Genomic DNA, 16,837 nt, shown 5'->3' with positions numbered 1-16,837 from the left:
ACAATTATATCCACACTATTAATTATTTATTTCATTCACCTATTCTTAATTATAATTCTTTTAATATTTTCTTGCATTTTCTAATCACACATTATTATTTTTTATATATAAAAAATTAACAATAATTGTTAATTTTGGCTCATGGGATTCTTTCCCTTTAAAAGTCATTATGGACGGTGTTAGAAAAAAAGGTCGAGTAGAAAAAGAAGTCAAATTAAACTAAATATATAAAAAGAAAGGTCAACTTCAACTTAATAACTTTAGAACATATATACCTCTAGTATCTATCTAATTCTATACCATCATTCAAAGCTTAATATATATTGGCTAAATTGCAAATCCGGTCCCCTAGTTTGGAAAAAGGTCACCGATTAATTCATTTGATTTGATAAAAGTTTCACAAATAGTTCCTATGATTAAAAATATATAAATTTATGAATGTTTTATGAAATCATTAAGACTAAATTCCTTTTTCTAAACCATATAGACTAAATTTATAATTGAACCTAATATATTTTTGAAATGCATAAACATAAAGACTATCATATCATAATGTCGTATGTCTTCTTGAATTAATAAAAAACAATTGAAAAATAGACATTTACGTCGGCTTCAATTAAATTTTAAATTTAGGTACTTTAATAATATAAACATGACCATATACTAATGTATCGTGACGACAACAACAACCTAAACTTAGATTAGATATATGTGATTAAATTTATCTTAGATTAAAAGTAAAGGGAATTCTTGATTACACAATGCACCATCTAATAGAGACTTTTTTTTAACCTATAGAACTCTATCATTTTCTTGTTGTGTGTCTTTATGAAATGGTGAGAAATCAAAATCATGCATATGGTTTAATAATAATAATAATAATAATCCAACTCTTTATATTATAATGGTATGCCATATATGTATATATTATTAAATTAAACAAAATAACAATAAAGTTACAACTATTAATTGACATATTTCACTTAATTTATTGACATATTTCACTTAATTTGTTTGTTTCTTTCACTAATTTGTCATTAGACAGTTGATGAGGTAACCATTAGGGATAGCTTCGACAAATACATTACAATAATTACCAAATGTTTTAATTGTTTCTTCATAGATCGTTAATCAATGCTACACTTCAAACAATCTATAAACGAGTAATAACGAAAGCAATGTTTTTAGCACAAACTTTCCTTTTATCTCTAATTACTTATAACTTAAATTAATGCCTAAAAAAAAAGAAAAAAAAAGTAGTATTTTCTTTGCATAGCCACAAGTTTTAAGTTTTGGATAGTTGGGTGAAGGGGGAGAAAAAGAAAGATACAGAGGAGGAAGAAGAAGAAGAAGAGATTAAGGAGTTGAAAATAAAATGAAATGAAGGAAGGAAGATATTTTGTAGAAATAATGTTAGGGGGAGACACAAACTTAGGGTACCAAATGAATTTGCCAGCTAAATGCCAGGTCATAACCTAGAAGCCCCCCCTCCTCTAAAGTTGGAATTTTTTTTTTTTATATCTTTCTTCATTTTCAAATCCTTCCCTATGAATTTTGGGTATTTTTAGGTTAATTGTTGTTTTATTATTTTTGAAAAGAGAAAACATTCCTTGCCATAAGAAAAAGTTTAGAGAGTTTTAGTTTGTATGATTTTAAACGATAAATGCTTAATTAATTATTAGTTTTTATAATTCGATAGAATCTAATAAATAATTTTTAGGATAAAATTTTAGAAAATAATCGTGTTCCGTTTCGATTTGGTCTCTAAGTCGTAAAGTTTACCCTTTTAATCTATAATTTTTTTTAATTATAAAATCACTTTTCGTCATTAGAATTAATATGTACTAATTAACTAAAAATAATTGTGAAGAGAAATTTGAATAGTTAAGAAATATAGTAAAACTTAATTAGTTATAATTCTTTTAAATTAATTAATTGTTATAAATACTTAAGATGGAAAATGAATATTTAATGAAAATCGAGGCGAAATGTATAATATAATCCTACAAATTACAGACTAACTAAAAATAAAAGCTCAAATCTCAATAATAAAACTCCAACTTAGACCATTTGAAACTTAAAAGACCAACAAAATAATTTTCCTATAAACTTTTGAATAACAATAATTTTATTTAATTTACAACAAAGTCTTGTAATAATTTTGTTTAGGTACAACACTGCTCCTAACTTTATTTTAAAAATTTAAATATAACTCAATTTAATAATTAAAAGTGATATCAAATAAGAAGTTTCGAGTTTAAACTCACATCAATATTTGAGCCCACGAGTAATGGAATTTGAAAGGTTTAGAATCCACCATTATATTTAGCTGTGTGGTGTGGATGTGTGACAAACAAACTTTAATGTTTCCCTTTTGAGTATTTGAATATTTTGTGGTTCCTCAAATGAGTTTGGATAGGAATCTAAATAATTAGTGTTTGCTTTTTTAATTGGGGACACACACGAGTTTCTTTTTTGTCACACCATTATCCCCACCTACACAAAACGTTACTGTTTTCTCCTCTTCAATTGGTTATAATATTGATTCTTGTTAAAATTGTGATTGGATATGACAATACACTAAATACGGTGTGGAAAATGAGCAAAGTTCAATTAACGTATTGCTAGTATTACAATTTCAAAATCAAGGGTTCGGTTATTTTAACTTGTAAAACCACGTACGCATACACACAAGAACACAACCCACTCAAACTATACAAGATGAAGTCTTTGAATTTGTTTTTTTTCCCTCTTGTGTTCAATGGTCCATCGAATTATTTAAAACATATCTGATGTAAGATTCTATATGGTTTCAACACAGTATTCAATTTTAGCTCTATCAAAATTTTGTGATTTTTATTAAACGTTGAATAACTCAAGGGCTAGTTAAATTCAAAACCAAATTAATCCATAAACTTATTTACACATTTTAAAAATAAAATGATCTACCAAATACAAACATAAAGGTTCAAAGAATAAACGAGTAATTTAAAAGAACAAAATGTTAGCTCACTATAACGTTTCTAATTTTTGATTGAAACTTCAAGAATTTTCTACCAACTTTTCGTTTTGTTTCGTTTTATTTTATTTTCATTTACTTCATCTACAAGAATTTCAGTAGATTATTCTTTATTTATCAACGCTCTTAGGAAAAGAAAAAACAATAATCACAGTAATATATGCTAATTAAGTACAGATCAACAAGTAAATTAGGTTGAAAGTTCAAAGTTTAACTAATAATAATAACATAATGTATGTATGTACGTATGATACTTTATTAGAAACAAAATGATAAAATCATGAACGTACCTCCAAATAGATAAATTGGGCCACGTAAAGCGGGCCTTTCTTATGAGCCTCGTGACGGACAAGGGCCCAATAAAAGCCTTCGGCGAATTATATATATTTAAGTACTAAATACCCTTATTTTTGTTATTTCTAAACATTATTTTCTTATTATTATCATTGTTTTTTTTTTTAAAAAAATTATTTTAAATGAAAAATTACTAATAGACATAGGCACATATAAAAGTATCACGATTTATTATAGATGAGTTGTTTACTGTATCAAAAGAAACGAAATAATGGTTGGATTTTTAAAAAGCCCCTAGAAAAAGAAAAAGAAAAAGGTATCGGCTTTCTTTCAATTGCTTAAATAAAAATTAAGCAATATGTCCTAAAATAACAAAATTAAATGGAAAAAGTAATTATTGTCAAGAATGGGATTCGAACCCATGCCCTTTCGGACCAGTACCTGAAACTGGCGCCTTAGACCAACTCGGCCATCTTGACTTTTTGTGAAGAGGGTTTAGACTAACCGAATAAGAAGTAACAAAAGGAAAATGAGGCAAAGTTTTCCCTAAATGCACATAAACCACAAAAGCATATGTAATAAGAGAGAGAGAAAAAAAGAACAAAAATCAATGTGGCCCTTTAGAAGAAGAAGTACCAATGGAAGCAGATTCCATGGCGATTCAACAACATTACCTTTTGCTCTGATTTGGCGACCTACTGTTGTTGCTATATGACCCGTTTATCACTTGCCACCCGTTTCTCACTCCTCTTCTTCTTCAACTTCAACTTCAATCTCAACCTCAAACCCATCTCTTTTCTCTCTCTCCTCAACCTCTCTCGTCTCTCTCTTTCCACTCTTCATCTCTGCAAGTCCTTCGTTCGTCTTCTTGCCTCCAAAACCCTAGCCCTTTTCACCATGGACAATCTCATCCCCAACGACGATGAGTTTTGGGACATCGATGTTGGTTCTCGCTCCCGACCCCCCCAGCGCCCTCGCCTGCTTGATGACTTTGATTATGATGATAATGATGCCGAGAAGGTCTACTTTGTTCCCTTCAGGTATTTAATTTTAATACAAATGGGGAAATGGGTTTTGGATGCTTGTGGAAAGTGGGTTTGTTGTTGTTCGGGAGTTTAGCTGTGATTGGGTTGATTGTAAGTTAGTGTAGATTGGATTGCATGTGGGGTGGATGGGATTTTATTGGTTGGAAGATTTGGGAGGTTGAAATGTGCGTTTCTTCTTTCGTTTCATTCTTTTATTTTCCAGATTACCCCTATGGTATGATAACTGGGAACTAATTGGTTTGTTTGGTTTATGATTCTTTAAATTGGTTTTGGTTGAGTTAGACAATGCATTGAGAAGCCAATCCCTCTCTCACAATTTAACTTTGCTTCTGTTTTTGAATTTAGGTGGTGGTTGGAAACTCAAAATGATAGTGATCAAGTAGTAGGTATTCTATATAGCGTGTCATCAGAGGAGGATGGTGATTCTGGAATTCTGTTGGAGCTCAGGAAAGAAAAAGTTCACACAGAATATGCTGGTGAAGAAGAGGGGTTTTCTGGTCGTGAATACGCCCTGATCGGAGAACCCATGTGGTTGCAGGCCCTAAAGCGGTGAGGCACGATCCTTTTGCTATTTATTTATAACCACTGCCTCTTGTTTGTGGCATCTATAAACGAGGGTTTTTTGCTGAACTTATGAGCGTTCATGTGTTGGTGATTTTCCATTTATCATTCCAACGTTTCATAATAATGATACACGATGGTGAATTTAGTATAGCCTTTTCTTATTCTTTTTCTTTCCCCCTCTCATCCCCCAGTGCTGCCGGTTGTTGTCTTCTAAGTTTTATTAGCTAATCACACCATTCCCATGAGAGTTCTAGAAACCTTGAAGAAAAGGAGGTACTATAGAAGTTCCTCAGATTTCCTCATTTTTGAGAAAGATGCCTTCGTTAATGGGTCCTCTCTGTTGGAAGGCGGTGGAAAGCCTTGATCTCCTTCTCTGGGAGTGTATGCAAGTTCTGTTTGGAATGATCTCATTCAAGAGTTTGATATCTCTATGGCTTGGTAGATGGATGCTTTTTTTTTTTTTTTTTTTTATTTGTAAGTGTTTGAGCTACCTTACGTGTACCTCGACTAATCTCCAAAATTACCCACCTAACCCTCCTACATTTGGGTGTCAAGGAAACTCGTAGGAAATTAATTCCTAGATAGGTGACCACCATGGATTAAACTAATGATCTCTTAGTTAGTTATTGAAACTATGTCTCCTTTTTTACCATTAGGCCAAACTATGATGGTTTGCTTGGTAGAGAGACGTTCGCTTGATGATTGGGGAGTTCTTCCTCCATTCTCCTTTCGATGAGAAAGACTGTTTTCTTTTGAGGGCGGGGTGTGTGTATTATTGTGAAATCTTTGAGGGAGAGGAACAATAGTGTTTCAAGGCGTGAAGAGGGACCCTAGAGAAGTTCAGTCTTTGGTGAGTTTTCGTTTCTCTTTGGACTTCAGTATTGAAGACATCTTGTGATTATGCCCTAGGCAACATTTTACTTACTTGGAAATCGTTTCTTTAGTGGGTTTTTGTGGGGTTTTTTTCTCCTTGTATTCTTTCATTTGTTTTTCTTAATGAAAGCAGTTGATACTATCTAAAAATGAAAACTATGAGTGTTTTCTTTTAACACTTATGGATTGATAATATTAAGTCATGAAAGAATCAGACATACACGAGTCAGCAAAATACAATAAAACATTAAATTGGAGAAGTGTAAGTGATTGGAATAATTCACATTTCCACCTATATCTAGAATTTGGCGAGTTTTCTGCCTTATATTGTAGTGAGACAAAACATTCCTATTGAATGAGCTGGTTTTTCCTGTGGCATATTGTTTTGATATGTCCTGATTTGATAGGCATAATGACTTTGAATCAACATCGAATTATGGTGGCCGGCTTTTCAGAGACGAAGATATATCGCAGGCTGTTTTTCCTTTGCAAATTAGGATCTTGGTATCATGGGAAACAAATTTGTTAACTGTGAAGATAAACCGAAAGGTGATTTCTCTTTCTTACCTTTAACACTTATTATTGAAAACCAACCTACTTAGACTCTGATTACTATCTTTTTGCATCTATGCTATAAAGGAACAGAATCAATGTGTAAAATATTTGGGATGGAATCTTTGTTAGAGAAGAAATACTTTCATTAAAAATGAAGATGGGGTATCTTCCCAGGTTCCAGAAGCTGCTCAAGGAGGTTAAAAGGGTCTCTAACGTATTGGAGACAGAGGTCCTACAAAAGAAGTATTTGAGACAGGAATGATTTTAATTTTTTTGATTAAGAGCTCCAAAGAGAGCCAGTGAATATGACCAGCTATATGATTGTTACATTAACTCTCTTTGGAAGTCGTACTATTTCTCTCTAACCATACTTTCCAAATGAAAGCTAAATGTGGAGCCAAGTAAAGATATTCTTTGAGCATGCCAGGTAATTTTGAGAATGAACATCTCACGGGGTTTCTTATGGTCAATATGGTTGGAGTGTAACTCTTGCATTTTCTTAGACAAGGAACAAGATTTTCAATCTTTTTTTTTACTTCCACCAGCCTTTTTAGCTCTGTGTAAATGTCCTCCCTTTAGTAATTATAGCCTTATTAGTCTTTTGCCCAACTGTAAATCTTTTTGGTAATCCATTGGGAAGATGTCTTTTTGTAATTTCATTTTGTCAATGACTAGTTTTCTTTCCTTTCAAAAAAAAAAAAAAAAAAAAGAAAAAAGAAAATATCTCTTGAGGGTTTAGAAACCTTAAAAAATTTCCTTGCTAAAATGTGTTCCTCTCCAACCAGACCCATTTGTAAATTTTGGAATGGAAGGAAGTGTTGTTTTTTACTTGGGCAAGGAATTCAAAATCTTCAAAATTTAATTTATTTATTCTGTAAACGAAATCTTCTTGAGCTATTCTTTTGTTGATCACATTCTGGACTCCATTGTGCTCTTTTATTATGTATTCCTTCCCATCATTATTAATAAAGAAGTAAAACCCTTCAGCCTCTCCCCCATTTCTAGGCTTCTCTATTATTCTCAATGTATAACATTCTTGTACTTTTAAGTTTATTAATAATATTGAAGCTTGTCTCCTTTTCAAAAGAAAAGAAAAGAAAAGAAAAGAAAAATATACAGCCTCTCTTCTTCTTTGATGTGGTCTTTGTATGGTCTCCATCCCCACCCCAAAAATGAAACAAAAGAATCCCACAACTACGATAAATCCACAAGAAGTCTCAAGAGGAGGGCTTTTTGGTTGCCCCCACGAAGCTGGTCTCCTGGTCACAAGACTTTTAATGAGACACAATTATTCGCCTGGGTGAGATTTTGTGATTCTTTTTGGACATTGATTTCAAAGGCTTTTTGGGATTACTATCTAGGGAACATTGTACTTAGTTGGCCCCCCTTTCTCTAGTGAGGTTTTTGTGGGTTTGTTTCTTTGTACGTTTTTGTATTCTTTCATTTTTTTCCTCAATGAATGCAGTATCTATAAAAATGAGCCAATCTACCTATGAAACTTTCTTAAACAGTATTTTTATGGCTATGTAATGGTGTAAACATCTTCATCCTCCTTCTAATTATGGTGTAACATTACTTTTGGTGAAATAGATGACTTTTTTGTCGTTCCATTTTTGTGCTCTTGGGTTTTATCCTATTCTCTTTGGTAATATTTCATATATTCAACAAAATATTGGTAAAAAGACTTTCTGAGAATTCATTGTTTACCGCCTCTTTTTCTTATCTGTATCATGTATCTGATAGAAACTGTCTTTTCAGGATAACTCAGCTAACTTTTATAAGAGAGCTTCCGTAATTTTCAATTCTAACTCTGAACTGGTAAGTCAGCGTACAATAAATATTGCAAGTTTTGTTAAACTTATTGTTCAATGGTACTAATATTTATTTACCCCATAATCTAATTGGCAGTTTCACATTTGGGACTTCTCAGGGCAAACAAATAAACTTTTCACAAATAACTCGAACAATTTTCTTGATGGTTCTCTTGTTCAAGGAGTCAAAGAGGCAAGTATATCTGTATCCGAACAATGAGCCAAATAGTTTTTTCAATTTTCTGTTGGGGTTCATTGTAAAATGTTATGCTAAACCTTGCTACTGTATGTGAGTCAATGATGGAAGTTTCTGGAATTGGTTGATTCAATGATACTTAGAAGGAGGGATTAAGATTTATTCAAGGATGCAATATGTATATTTTTTTTTTATATATGTGTGTGTGTGTGTGTATATTTTGAGATAGGGTACTTCCTTTGAGAGAAATGAAAGACAAAGGAGTCCAAACCTAAGTAGAGAAAAAGACTCCAATACAATACAAAAAAAAAAAAAAAAAGAAGAAAAGAAAAGAAAAGAAAAATAGAAAGAAAGAAAAGCACAAGGCTAAAGTCATAATTTAAAAAAGGCCTAGTGACCGAAGCCCTCACGAAGGCATTAAACTTGACCAACAGCCAGAGTTCCTTAATGGGTATCCCAACCTCTATAAAGTTTCCATTGTTTCTCTCAACCCATATACTGCACATAATCCTCCTAGGCCCATAGGCTTCCTATTTACAAAGATGGAAAAGTTTATGATTTGATACAATTCCCCGATCCATTTGAACTGAAGGAAAATTCCACGTCCTAACCCTCTACCAAGAAGTTTCTCGGTGGTTCTTTTTTCTCATATTCTTTGTGCCCTTTCTTCCTCTCCAAGGCATACATTTTCCAAGTATAGCTAAAAGACGTGTATTCAATGAAATAACTATACTCACAATTTTTATCTTTGAAGGATGAAATTTATTATTATTATTTTCCAATCTTTACTTCGGGTAAAAGATTATTAAATACTATAAACTCTTTATCATGGTTTTATATTTGTTTGCATGCATGTTATATATTTTATTATATTATATCTAAATTATAAGAAACAAGAAATAGTTATCAAACACATTTTTGTTTCTAGTTCCTTTATGAAAAAGACAAGAAATTTAAAATAGTTATCAAACATATCTTTTACAATTCGAGCAGAGCATAGTGGATATGACAACAGTTAGCATCCCAAAAGCTCAACGGGTTCGACAAACTCAAAACATGAAATAAGAATGTTATCAAACGACACTTAGTAACCTCCCTTGTTGGGGGGTTGTGTTTGCTTCTAATTTATAATTTCATATTATGAATGAAATTATAGAACTTAGAAGCATGAAGAAAAATGAATTGTGTAATAGATTTTTTTTTTCTGCTCATCGAGAATTTTGTTGTTTCAATTTCAACCAGACACCTTAGGATATTTTGTTCCTGCTTGTCGATTATTAGTTCCCACAGGACTCTCAAGTTTCCTTGTTCAGGAAAATGGTTCTAACATTCTGTTGAGAAAATTTATAATCTTTGTAATTGTGTGTGATTTTGTGGAGTCTTTAGGTTGGGAGGAACAATAGAATTTTAGAGGGGTTGAGGGATTAAGGTGAATGTGTGTGGTCTCTTCATGTTTCTTTTTGGTTTTTGGTGTACAACCTTTTCATAATTATCATATAGGTCCTATTTTACTGAATTGGATCTCCGTTTTGTTTTAATTTGGCTCCTTCTGATGACTAGATTTTATTTTTGTGTGCTCCTCTATTTTTTCATTTGTTGTGAGGTGGTGGTTCATACAAAAGAATTGTAGAATTTTTTACAAGATCCTATTTGGTTTTTTCTTTGTATAATGGGTACCCCATGTTCTTAAACAGGTCATTCTTGAGTTACAAGTCCATGAAACTTTGGACAATATGATGGGTCGATATGGGAAGGATGCAAAGCTAACTGAAGAACAGCGAAAGACTGAAAAGTCCCCCATTATCATAAATGGGATCACAGATAAAGTGAAATTTCATTTGACTGAATCTGACCGTATGATAGCTGGAAATAGTTTTGGTGTAGCCAGTTCAATGGGTTTGACAGGATTGCAGAATCTCGGGAATACTTGCTTCATGAATAGTGCTCTTCAATGCTTGGTGCATACACCAAAGCTTGTTGATTATTTCCTTGGAAATTTCCAAAAGGAGATAAATTATGATAATCCTTTGGGGATGAAAGTAAGTTATTATCCACAGTGGCCCTATTACGCGTTTTAAGCCGGCTCTTTCTATTCAATTAACTTGTCATGTCTTATTTAGGGAGAGCTTGCCTTAGCTTTTGGAGACTTGCTCAGGAAACTATGGGCCCCTGGCTCGAAGTCAGTGCCTCCAAGAATGTTTAAACTTAAACTTGCTAATTTTGCTCCCCAGTTCAGTGGTTATAATCAGCACGATTCCCAGGTTAGTCCAGTCAGTCTTTTTATATGCTCGTTGATTTTCCTCTCGTATCTGGTGTCATAATGCATGCTAAAAACATATAATGTGCAGGAATTTCTTTCTTTTTTGTTGGATGGCCTTCATGAAGATCTAAATCGTGTTAAATGCAAGCCATATTTTGAAGCAAAGGATGTAGAGGGCCGCCGAGACGAAGAAGTAGCTGAAGAATATTGGCAAAATCACCTTGCTCGTAATGATTCTATTATAGTTGATTTATGCCAGGTGGGTTTTTTGGCCAGGCTTGCTCATTCTCTTCCTTAATATTAGTTTTTTTGCTGCAAGTATTTAACCAAGGTCTTAACTTTTTTTGATAAGAAACAAGCATTTCATTGATGAAATGAAGTAAGGGGAAACCCCAAGCACCTAAAGGTGATTACAAAAAGAGCGTCATTTGGCAACTAAGCCTGATAAGCTAAAGTTCTTAAAAGGGTGCCCAATTTTGCACCAATAAAAAGCTGTGGACAGTACCATGTCAAAAAAATAACAAAAAGATGAAAAAGAGTCTTGAAAAAGAAGCCTATTACGCTCGCCCCCATAAAGTCCAAAAGAAAGCTTGAAGAACCGCCAGCAAATAACCTTCTTGCAACCAATAAACAGGTGATCCACCATAAGAGAGTTGAGGATGTTCGAAATGTCATTAGACAAAGCAGTAGACCAACCAAAAGCCTCCAAAATGAGATCCCAAAATTGTCGAGCAAAAGGACAATGATTAAAAAGATGAGCAGGGATTCAGCATTAGCATGGTGGAGGAGCGGTTATGGTTTGGTGGACGGAGAAGGGCAGGAGAAAGGAGAGAGCATTTTATTTCATGCAATCCATCTGAAAAATATGGGATTAAGTGAATTATATTTTTTGATATATAAACCAAAGTCTTAATTTGCTTTTGTAAATAACTTGCTGAAGCCTTTGCGCCCCTGCAAGTAGGTTTTCTGAACAGTTGATTTTTAATTTATTACTTCTTTAGGTCTCGTAAAGAAGTTCACTTCTTTTAGTTTAGTAATTGGAACAAGTGTTTCTCATCCATATACTTGTTGTTGGGTAATTCCTTAGCTCTCAACTGGCTTTCCTTTTTTCTTCTTGTAACTGTAGGGTCAGTACCGGTCAACATTGGTGTGCCCTGCTTGCAATAAGTTGTCAGTTACATTTGATCCATTTATGTACCTTTCTTTGCCATTGCCGTCAACAACAATGCGCAGTATGACTCTGATGGTAATTTCATGTGATGGGATTTCATTGCCTTCTACATTTACTGTATCAGTGCCAAAGTCGGGAAGACTGAAAGATCTTATTGATGCTTTAAGCACTGCTTGTTCTTTGAGAGCGGATGAGACCCTGTTGGTAGCTGAGGTATGCTTATGTATTGGTCTAGCAGCATACGTCGATTTGCTTTTTTGTGTGGTTTTTATAGTATATGTATTCCTTCATTTTCTTCCTATGAAAGTTGGCCTTTAGAAAAAAACAAGAAAACGGTGATTATTTTTTCTTTAATATAGTAATGGGATGCAAGGCTGTGACTGAAAACATGTGGGATTGAGAAGTTTCTTGGATTGGGTTTTCTGCATCTTCAGCCCACGAGCATTTATCACACACGCAGGCACATGAATTTCACTTATGATAGGGCTACCAAAAACAAGTCCAGAACAATGCAACTAACAAAAAAGAAGTTAAAGATTGAGGCTCCTAATGTTTACGACCGAAGATTACAGAGTCGAAAATTTAAAAGACACTAGAAAGAGAGGGAGCCATACTCCCTAAATCCTTCAGATATCCTCTAAACCAGTGAATAGTATCTTTTTTCTGTTGGGAAGGGGGTGGATGGAATAATATACTTCCATTGAAAAAAGTGGAGATGCACTTAGTACTCAGTCCTACTTTGACAACCCATTCAAAGAGTCATACTAAGATGAAAAACATCAAGAAATTTGATGTAAATCAATCTTGTTTAAGAATCTTATTCAAAGGGAAATCTTCCTTGATCACGAAGAGAGCACAATTTGTAGCGAGATTTCGCTCCTAAACAACCAAACAACATGCAAAAGAAAACTAAGAAATAAAGAAACAATTATTTCTAGCCAAGACAGCTAGCTAACTAAATTAGAAACAACATCTAAGCTGACAAGCACCCAAATAAACATGAAAAAAAAGACTATCGGGATACACCTAAATTTGTCCCAAATATTTTTAATAAAGTGATATCTCCCTGAAATAGGATCCAAGTTTAATCCCCATTACACAGAGCAGACCACCGAATGCACAGAGCCAACGGTCATCCTGGAGCAATTTTTTGTGACTTTAAGAATTAGGATTCCCCAAAGCAACAAACTGAGAGAGAATTCTATTCTCTGGAAAAGGATATATTTGAGAGACTAAAACCTGAAAGTTTGGGAGTCCAAAAGTGAGTTGTAAAGTTTGGGAAGAGATGAATTCTGTGTTACAAGAGCAATGCCAGATAATCTTGAGGTTTCTAGATTGATTTATTAAACCAATGTATGTATCATTGATCATTAACCTACACGTGAACCAAATTTTCATTATACTATTATTTGTGTGTTCATTTTTTACGGTGTCATTAATCTGGTTTATATTTCTAATTTGAATGAGCAGGTATACAAGAATCGCATTTGTCGTGTTCTGGAGGATCCATCTGATTCACTGGCCTTGATTAGGAATGAAGACAAGCTTGTTGCTTATAGGTTTCCAAGAGACGATGAATCATCCAAGTTGATTGTCTACATGCATCAACAGTCAGAAACGTAAAGCTCTTTTTCATATTAATATGTACCTGCCATTATTGTCTTCTAGTTTTGTTTTTTCCTGAATTGCTTGGTCGACCAATTTGATAACTATCTTGTTTCCAGTTATTATTTTTCATTTTAATGATAATCATTTCTGTTTTTTTTCCCATTTTTTAAAAATGTTTTTGAAATTACAAGTAAATTTTGAAAACCAAAAAAGTAGATTAAAACAGATTTCTGTTTTTCAAAAACTTAGTTTTCTTATAATTCTTATCTTTTCCCTTTTTCACATATTTCAGTCCAACAATTTTTTTCTAATATTTTTGCGCTAAAAATTCTCTTTAAAATTTTCAGCGCTATATAATTTTCACTTCTTTTTCCTCTAAATTTTCCATCTCTTCATAACTTGTTTTTATCTTTAAAATGCACATCTTTATTTAATCAAAATCTTTATTTGATTTTATGTTTATTTATTATTTTTTTTCACATCTTTTTTTTTTTATCACATCTTTATTTAAGCATTTTCTTTTTTTTTTTATCTCTAAATTTTCTCAAAGTTTCTCTCCACTAAATTGATCAACTTTTCTCTCGAAATTATTTTCTCACTACAATTTTTTTTATGTTTGTTATTCACATATATTTCTCCAACATATCAATTTTCTTATTCATTGAAATGAGCATGACTCTTAACTTTTCTCTCTATAAACTTTTCATTTTATTTAACTTTTTCCTCTCTAAAATTTATGTATTTTCCTTCGCCTCCTCTTTCTTTCTCTAACTAATATTCTCTCTCTAATATCTGTTGTCAATTTTGATCACTAAATATTTTTCTTTCATGTTTCTAAAATACCATGTTTTGCTCCACTAAAACATTTGTATCAATGTCATCTTAAAACTCCTTAACCCTCTCTGCATCTCTCTTCAATTTTATGCTTGGTGATCAGGCATGATAATTCAGGAAAGCTAATTTCAGGCTCGAAAACATTTGGAGCCCCATTTGTAGCAAAAGTGCCTGACCTTTCTCATGAATCGGATATTCGTCAGCTGTTCCTTAAGTTTCTTGATCCATTAAAAATGCCTGCAGAGGATACGTTTAGGAACTGTGATGGTGAAGCTGGCGTTTCTGCTAATGATGACTTCGAGATGGATGATGCCTCAGACCCGGAAAACTCGGATCCTGATGGCAGTCCAAGTGATGAAACTGTTGCAAACTCTTGTTTGCCTGCTGATTTCACATTCTATTTGGCTCATCAGATGGGAGCTTCTGAAGGTACCTTGATTAAATTAAATGAACCTCTAGCTATCTCCAAATCAACTGAGAGACTGGATGTGATTGTTATGTGGCCGGACACGATGGTTAATAAATATGATACATGTCTAATGAGTTCATTGCCTGATGTTTCCAAACCAAATTTACACCCAAGGAGACTTCAAGAGTCTGTCGATTTGTACAAGTGCCTTGAAGCTTTCTTGAAGGAGGAACCTTTAGGACCTGACGATATGTGGTTAGTGTGTGCCCTCATATTTAGTTTATAAAATCTCCTCTCTCTCTCTCTCTCTCTCTCTCGTTTGTTTGTGCAACTTTTTTTCACGCTCAGTAAGATTTGTTCCCCTTTTTGAAGCCTTCCTTGCGTAGCTTTCATCCCTATATCTTCACTGGGGTTTTCAAAGTTATATAAATTTATAGGTGTTTAAAAAACACTATGAAGCATATTGTAAATTTTGTAGGTACTGTCCTAGATGCAAGAAGCCTCAACAAGCCAGGAAAAAGTTGGATCTCTGGAGGTTGCCTGAGATTCTTGTCATTCATCTCAAAAGGTTTTCATATAGCCGATTTTTTAAGAACAAGTTGGAAACATTGGTTGATTTTCCAATAGACGATCTAGATTTGTCAAACTACATTGCTTACCAGAACAGCCATTTGAGCAATCGTTATATGTTATATGCTGTTAGTAATCACTACGGAGGGATGGGCGCAGGTCACTATACTGCATATGTTCTTGTAAGTAGTTTTCCTATTACTCTAAAAAAATCATTATCTTGAAGACAATTTAGAAAGTTCAAGGTTCTAATAAGATGTCATTAATGGCTTTTATGTTGCCCAATTGAAAAGCATGCAGATATTTTACTTGTTTTAGATAAAATTTCCTCCTTGAATCTGTTCTCAACTGGCCAAGTCTCTGATGTAAAAAGAGATTAAACAGATTTGAAATATGATCCTCATCCAAATTGATTATGATCTTATTCTACTCTGACACTGCTCAATCTTTCCATGCAGCACGGCGGTAAATGGTACGATTTCGACGATGATCGGGTTATGTCTGTCAGTGAAGACGTTGTAAAGTCGTCTGCTGCTTATGTTTTATTCTACAAAAGAATTCCATAAGTATTATCTGGTAAAAGTTTTACACATGGTTTTGAAGGTTAGTGTTAGACAACACCTTACACACCTACACACACTCCCCAAAAGGAGTTTTTTCTGGTTTACTTTGTTTAGGAGCAGTATCTTCTCCCTTACGACATCATCACTTTTATACAACTGTATTATGTTTGGGAGACAAGAAAAGAAGAAAATGGAAACTTACGTACAGCAAGAAAAGCACTTTTGGGGGGACAAGTATAAGATTTTTGCCTCCCATCATAGGGGTATTGTCTGTAATTCCTTGTGTATATATTACTCACTGCAAGAAGAAAATCTTCACTCAAGCCTTCAATTATTGAAATGGAGAAAAAAGCACCATCTCTTTTGGTTACTTTCATTTTTTTAATTCTTTTGTAAAGTATTTGATGGTATGAAATTAAGGAGGGTGAGAGGGAATTCTCAAGAAATTAATGATCAACTTACCTTGAATTAAGTGCTAAGTCCACATTTTTTTATTTTGTTCTTTCGTGGAAAGTAGACAAAATAAATGAACATTTTTGAGACAAACATTCATAACAGTTTCCTGACAATGGCAATTGGCCAGTTAATAGGTTTGGTGTAATTGTAATGAGACTAATATTGATCTAATCTTAATTGTAACTATATTACTTTTGATTATGTTTACTTGAAATAATGAATATGTTATATTTACGATAACAGTAAAAATGGTGTGGCGGGTTTCTACGTCATCCTCTACTTCTCAACCATAAATTATAAGTGAACTTCAAAACTTCATTATGGGTACACAACAACAAACTTAACTAAATAGGATTTACTTTTTATTTTCTAAATTATCATTGATTTATTGTGTTTTCTGTAGATAAACATAACCTTAGTTTTGAGAAAGAAGTTGACACGTATTTTGATTAAAATAAGAACTTCAAATGACAACTTAAAAGTGATGAATTAAATTAGTAGCATCAACAATGGTATGATTGCCAAAGTAAAGCAAGGATCGTTTAATAAGTATAAAGTGAAGTATGCAGTATATATAATTCATCAAAAGGTCAAATTTTTAATATACT

At 33.1% G+C, this 16,837-nt stretch overlaps 1 protein-coding gene and 1 non-coding gene across 5 annotated transcripts; one reads left to right on the top strand and one right to left on the bottom strand.

Annotated features, from left to right (window-relative positions):
* Positions 1 to 3,711: 3,711 nt before the first annotated feature.
* Positions 3,712 to 3,792, bottom strand: TRNAL-CAG (transfer RNA leucine (anticodon CAG)). Its single transcript has one exon. It is a non-coding gene; the product is annotated as a tRNA-Leu (tRNA).
* Positions 3,793 to 3,892: 100 nt separating this feature from the next.
* On the top strand, positions 3,893 to 16,143 carry LOC103486698 (ubiquitin carboxyl-terminal hydrolase 8-like). Of its 4 annotated transcripts, none has more exons than XM_051084103.1 (13): positions 3,893 to 4,353; positions 4,705 to 4,908; positions 6,204 to 6,345; positions 8,110 to 8,169; positions 8,260 to 8,355; positions 10,053 to 10,397; positions 10,479 to 10,619; positions 10,707 to 10,877; positions 11,745 to 12,002; positions 13,260 to 13,408; positions 14,335 to 14,660; positions 14,815 to 14,895; positions 15,119 to 15,268. In XM_051084103.1, the coding sequence occupies exons 1-12, from the start codon at positions 4,025 to 4,027 to the stop codon at positions 14,862 to 14,864; spliced, it is 2,271 nt and encodes a 756-aa protein (XP_050940060.1). In that variant the 5' UTR covers positions 3,893 to 4,024; the 3' UTR covers positions 14,865 to 14,895; positions 15,119 to 15,268. The 4 variants fall into 4 exon arrangements, with proteins under 4 accessions (XP_050940060.1, XP_008442944.2, XP_050940058.1 ...); XM_008444722.3 differs by adding an exon at positions 15,669 to 16,143 and having other exon boundaries at positions 3,894 to 4,353; positions 14,335 to 14,895; positions 15,119 to 15,392; XM_051084101.1 differs by lacking the exons at positions 3,893 to 4,353; positions 4,705 to 4,908 and adding exons at positions 6,436 to 7,651; positions 15,669 to 16,143 and having other exon boundaries at positions 14,335 to 14,895; positions 15,119 to 15,392.
* The last annotated feature ends 694 nt before the right edge of the window (positions 16,144 to 16,837 follow it).

The sequence above is a fragment of the Cucumis melo genome, chromosome 4, assembly GCF_025177605.1.
Source record: "Cucumis melo cultivar AY chromosome 4, USDA_Cmelo_AY_1.0, whole genome shotgun sequence".
Taxonomy (NCBI): domain Eukaryota; kingdom Viridiplantae; phylum Streptophyta; class Magnoliopsida; order Cucurbitales; family Cucurbitaceae; genus Cucumis; species Cucumis melo.
Note: the sequence above shows the minus strand (reverse complement) of the source record. Positions and strands in the feature narration are given on the sequence as shown.

Coding starts and splice junctions, on each gene's coding strand:
- LOC103486698 (XM_008444722.3), top strand. CDS start 4,025: ATGACCCGTTTATCACTTGCCACCCGTTTCTCACTCCTCTTCTTCTTC. Junction 4,909..6,203: donor TGGTTGCAGGCCCTAAAGCG/GTGAGGCACGAT, acceptor CTGATTTGATAG/GCATAATGACTTTGAATCAA. Junction 10,398..10,478: donor ATAATCCTTTGGGGATGAAA/GTAAGTTATTAT, acceptor TGTCTTATTTAG/GGAGAGCTTGCCTTAGCTTT.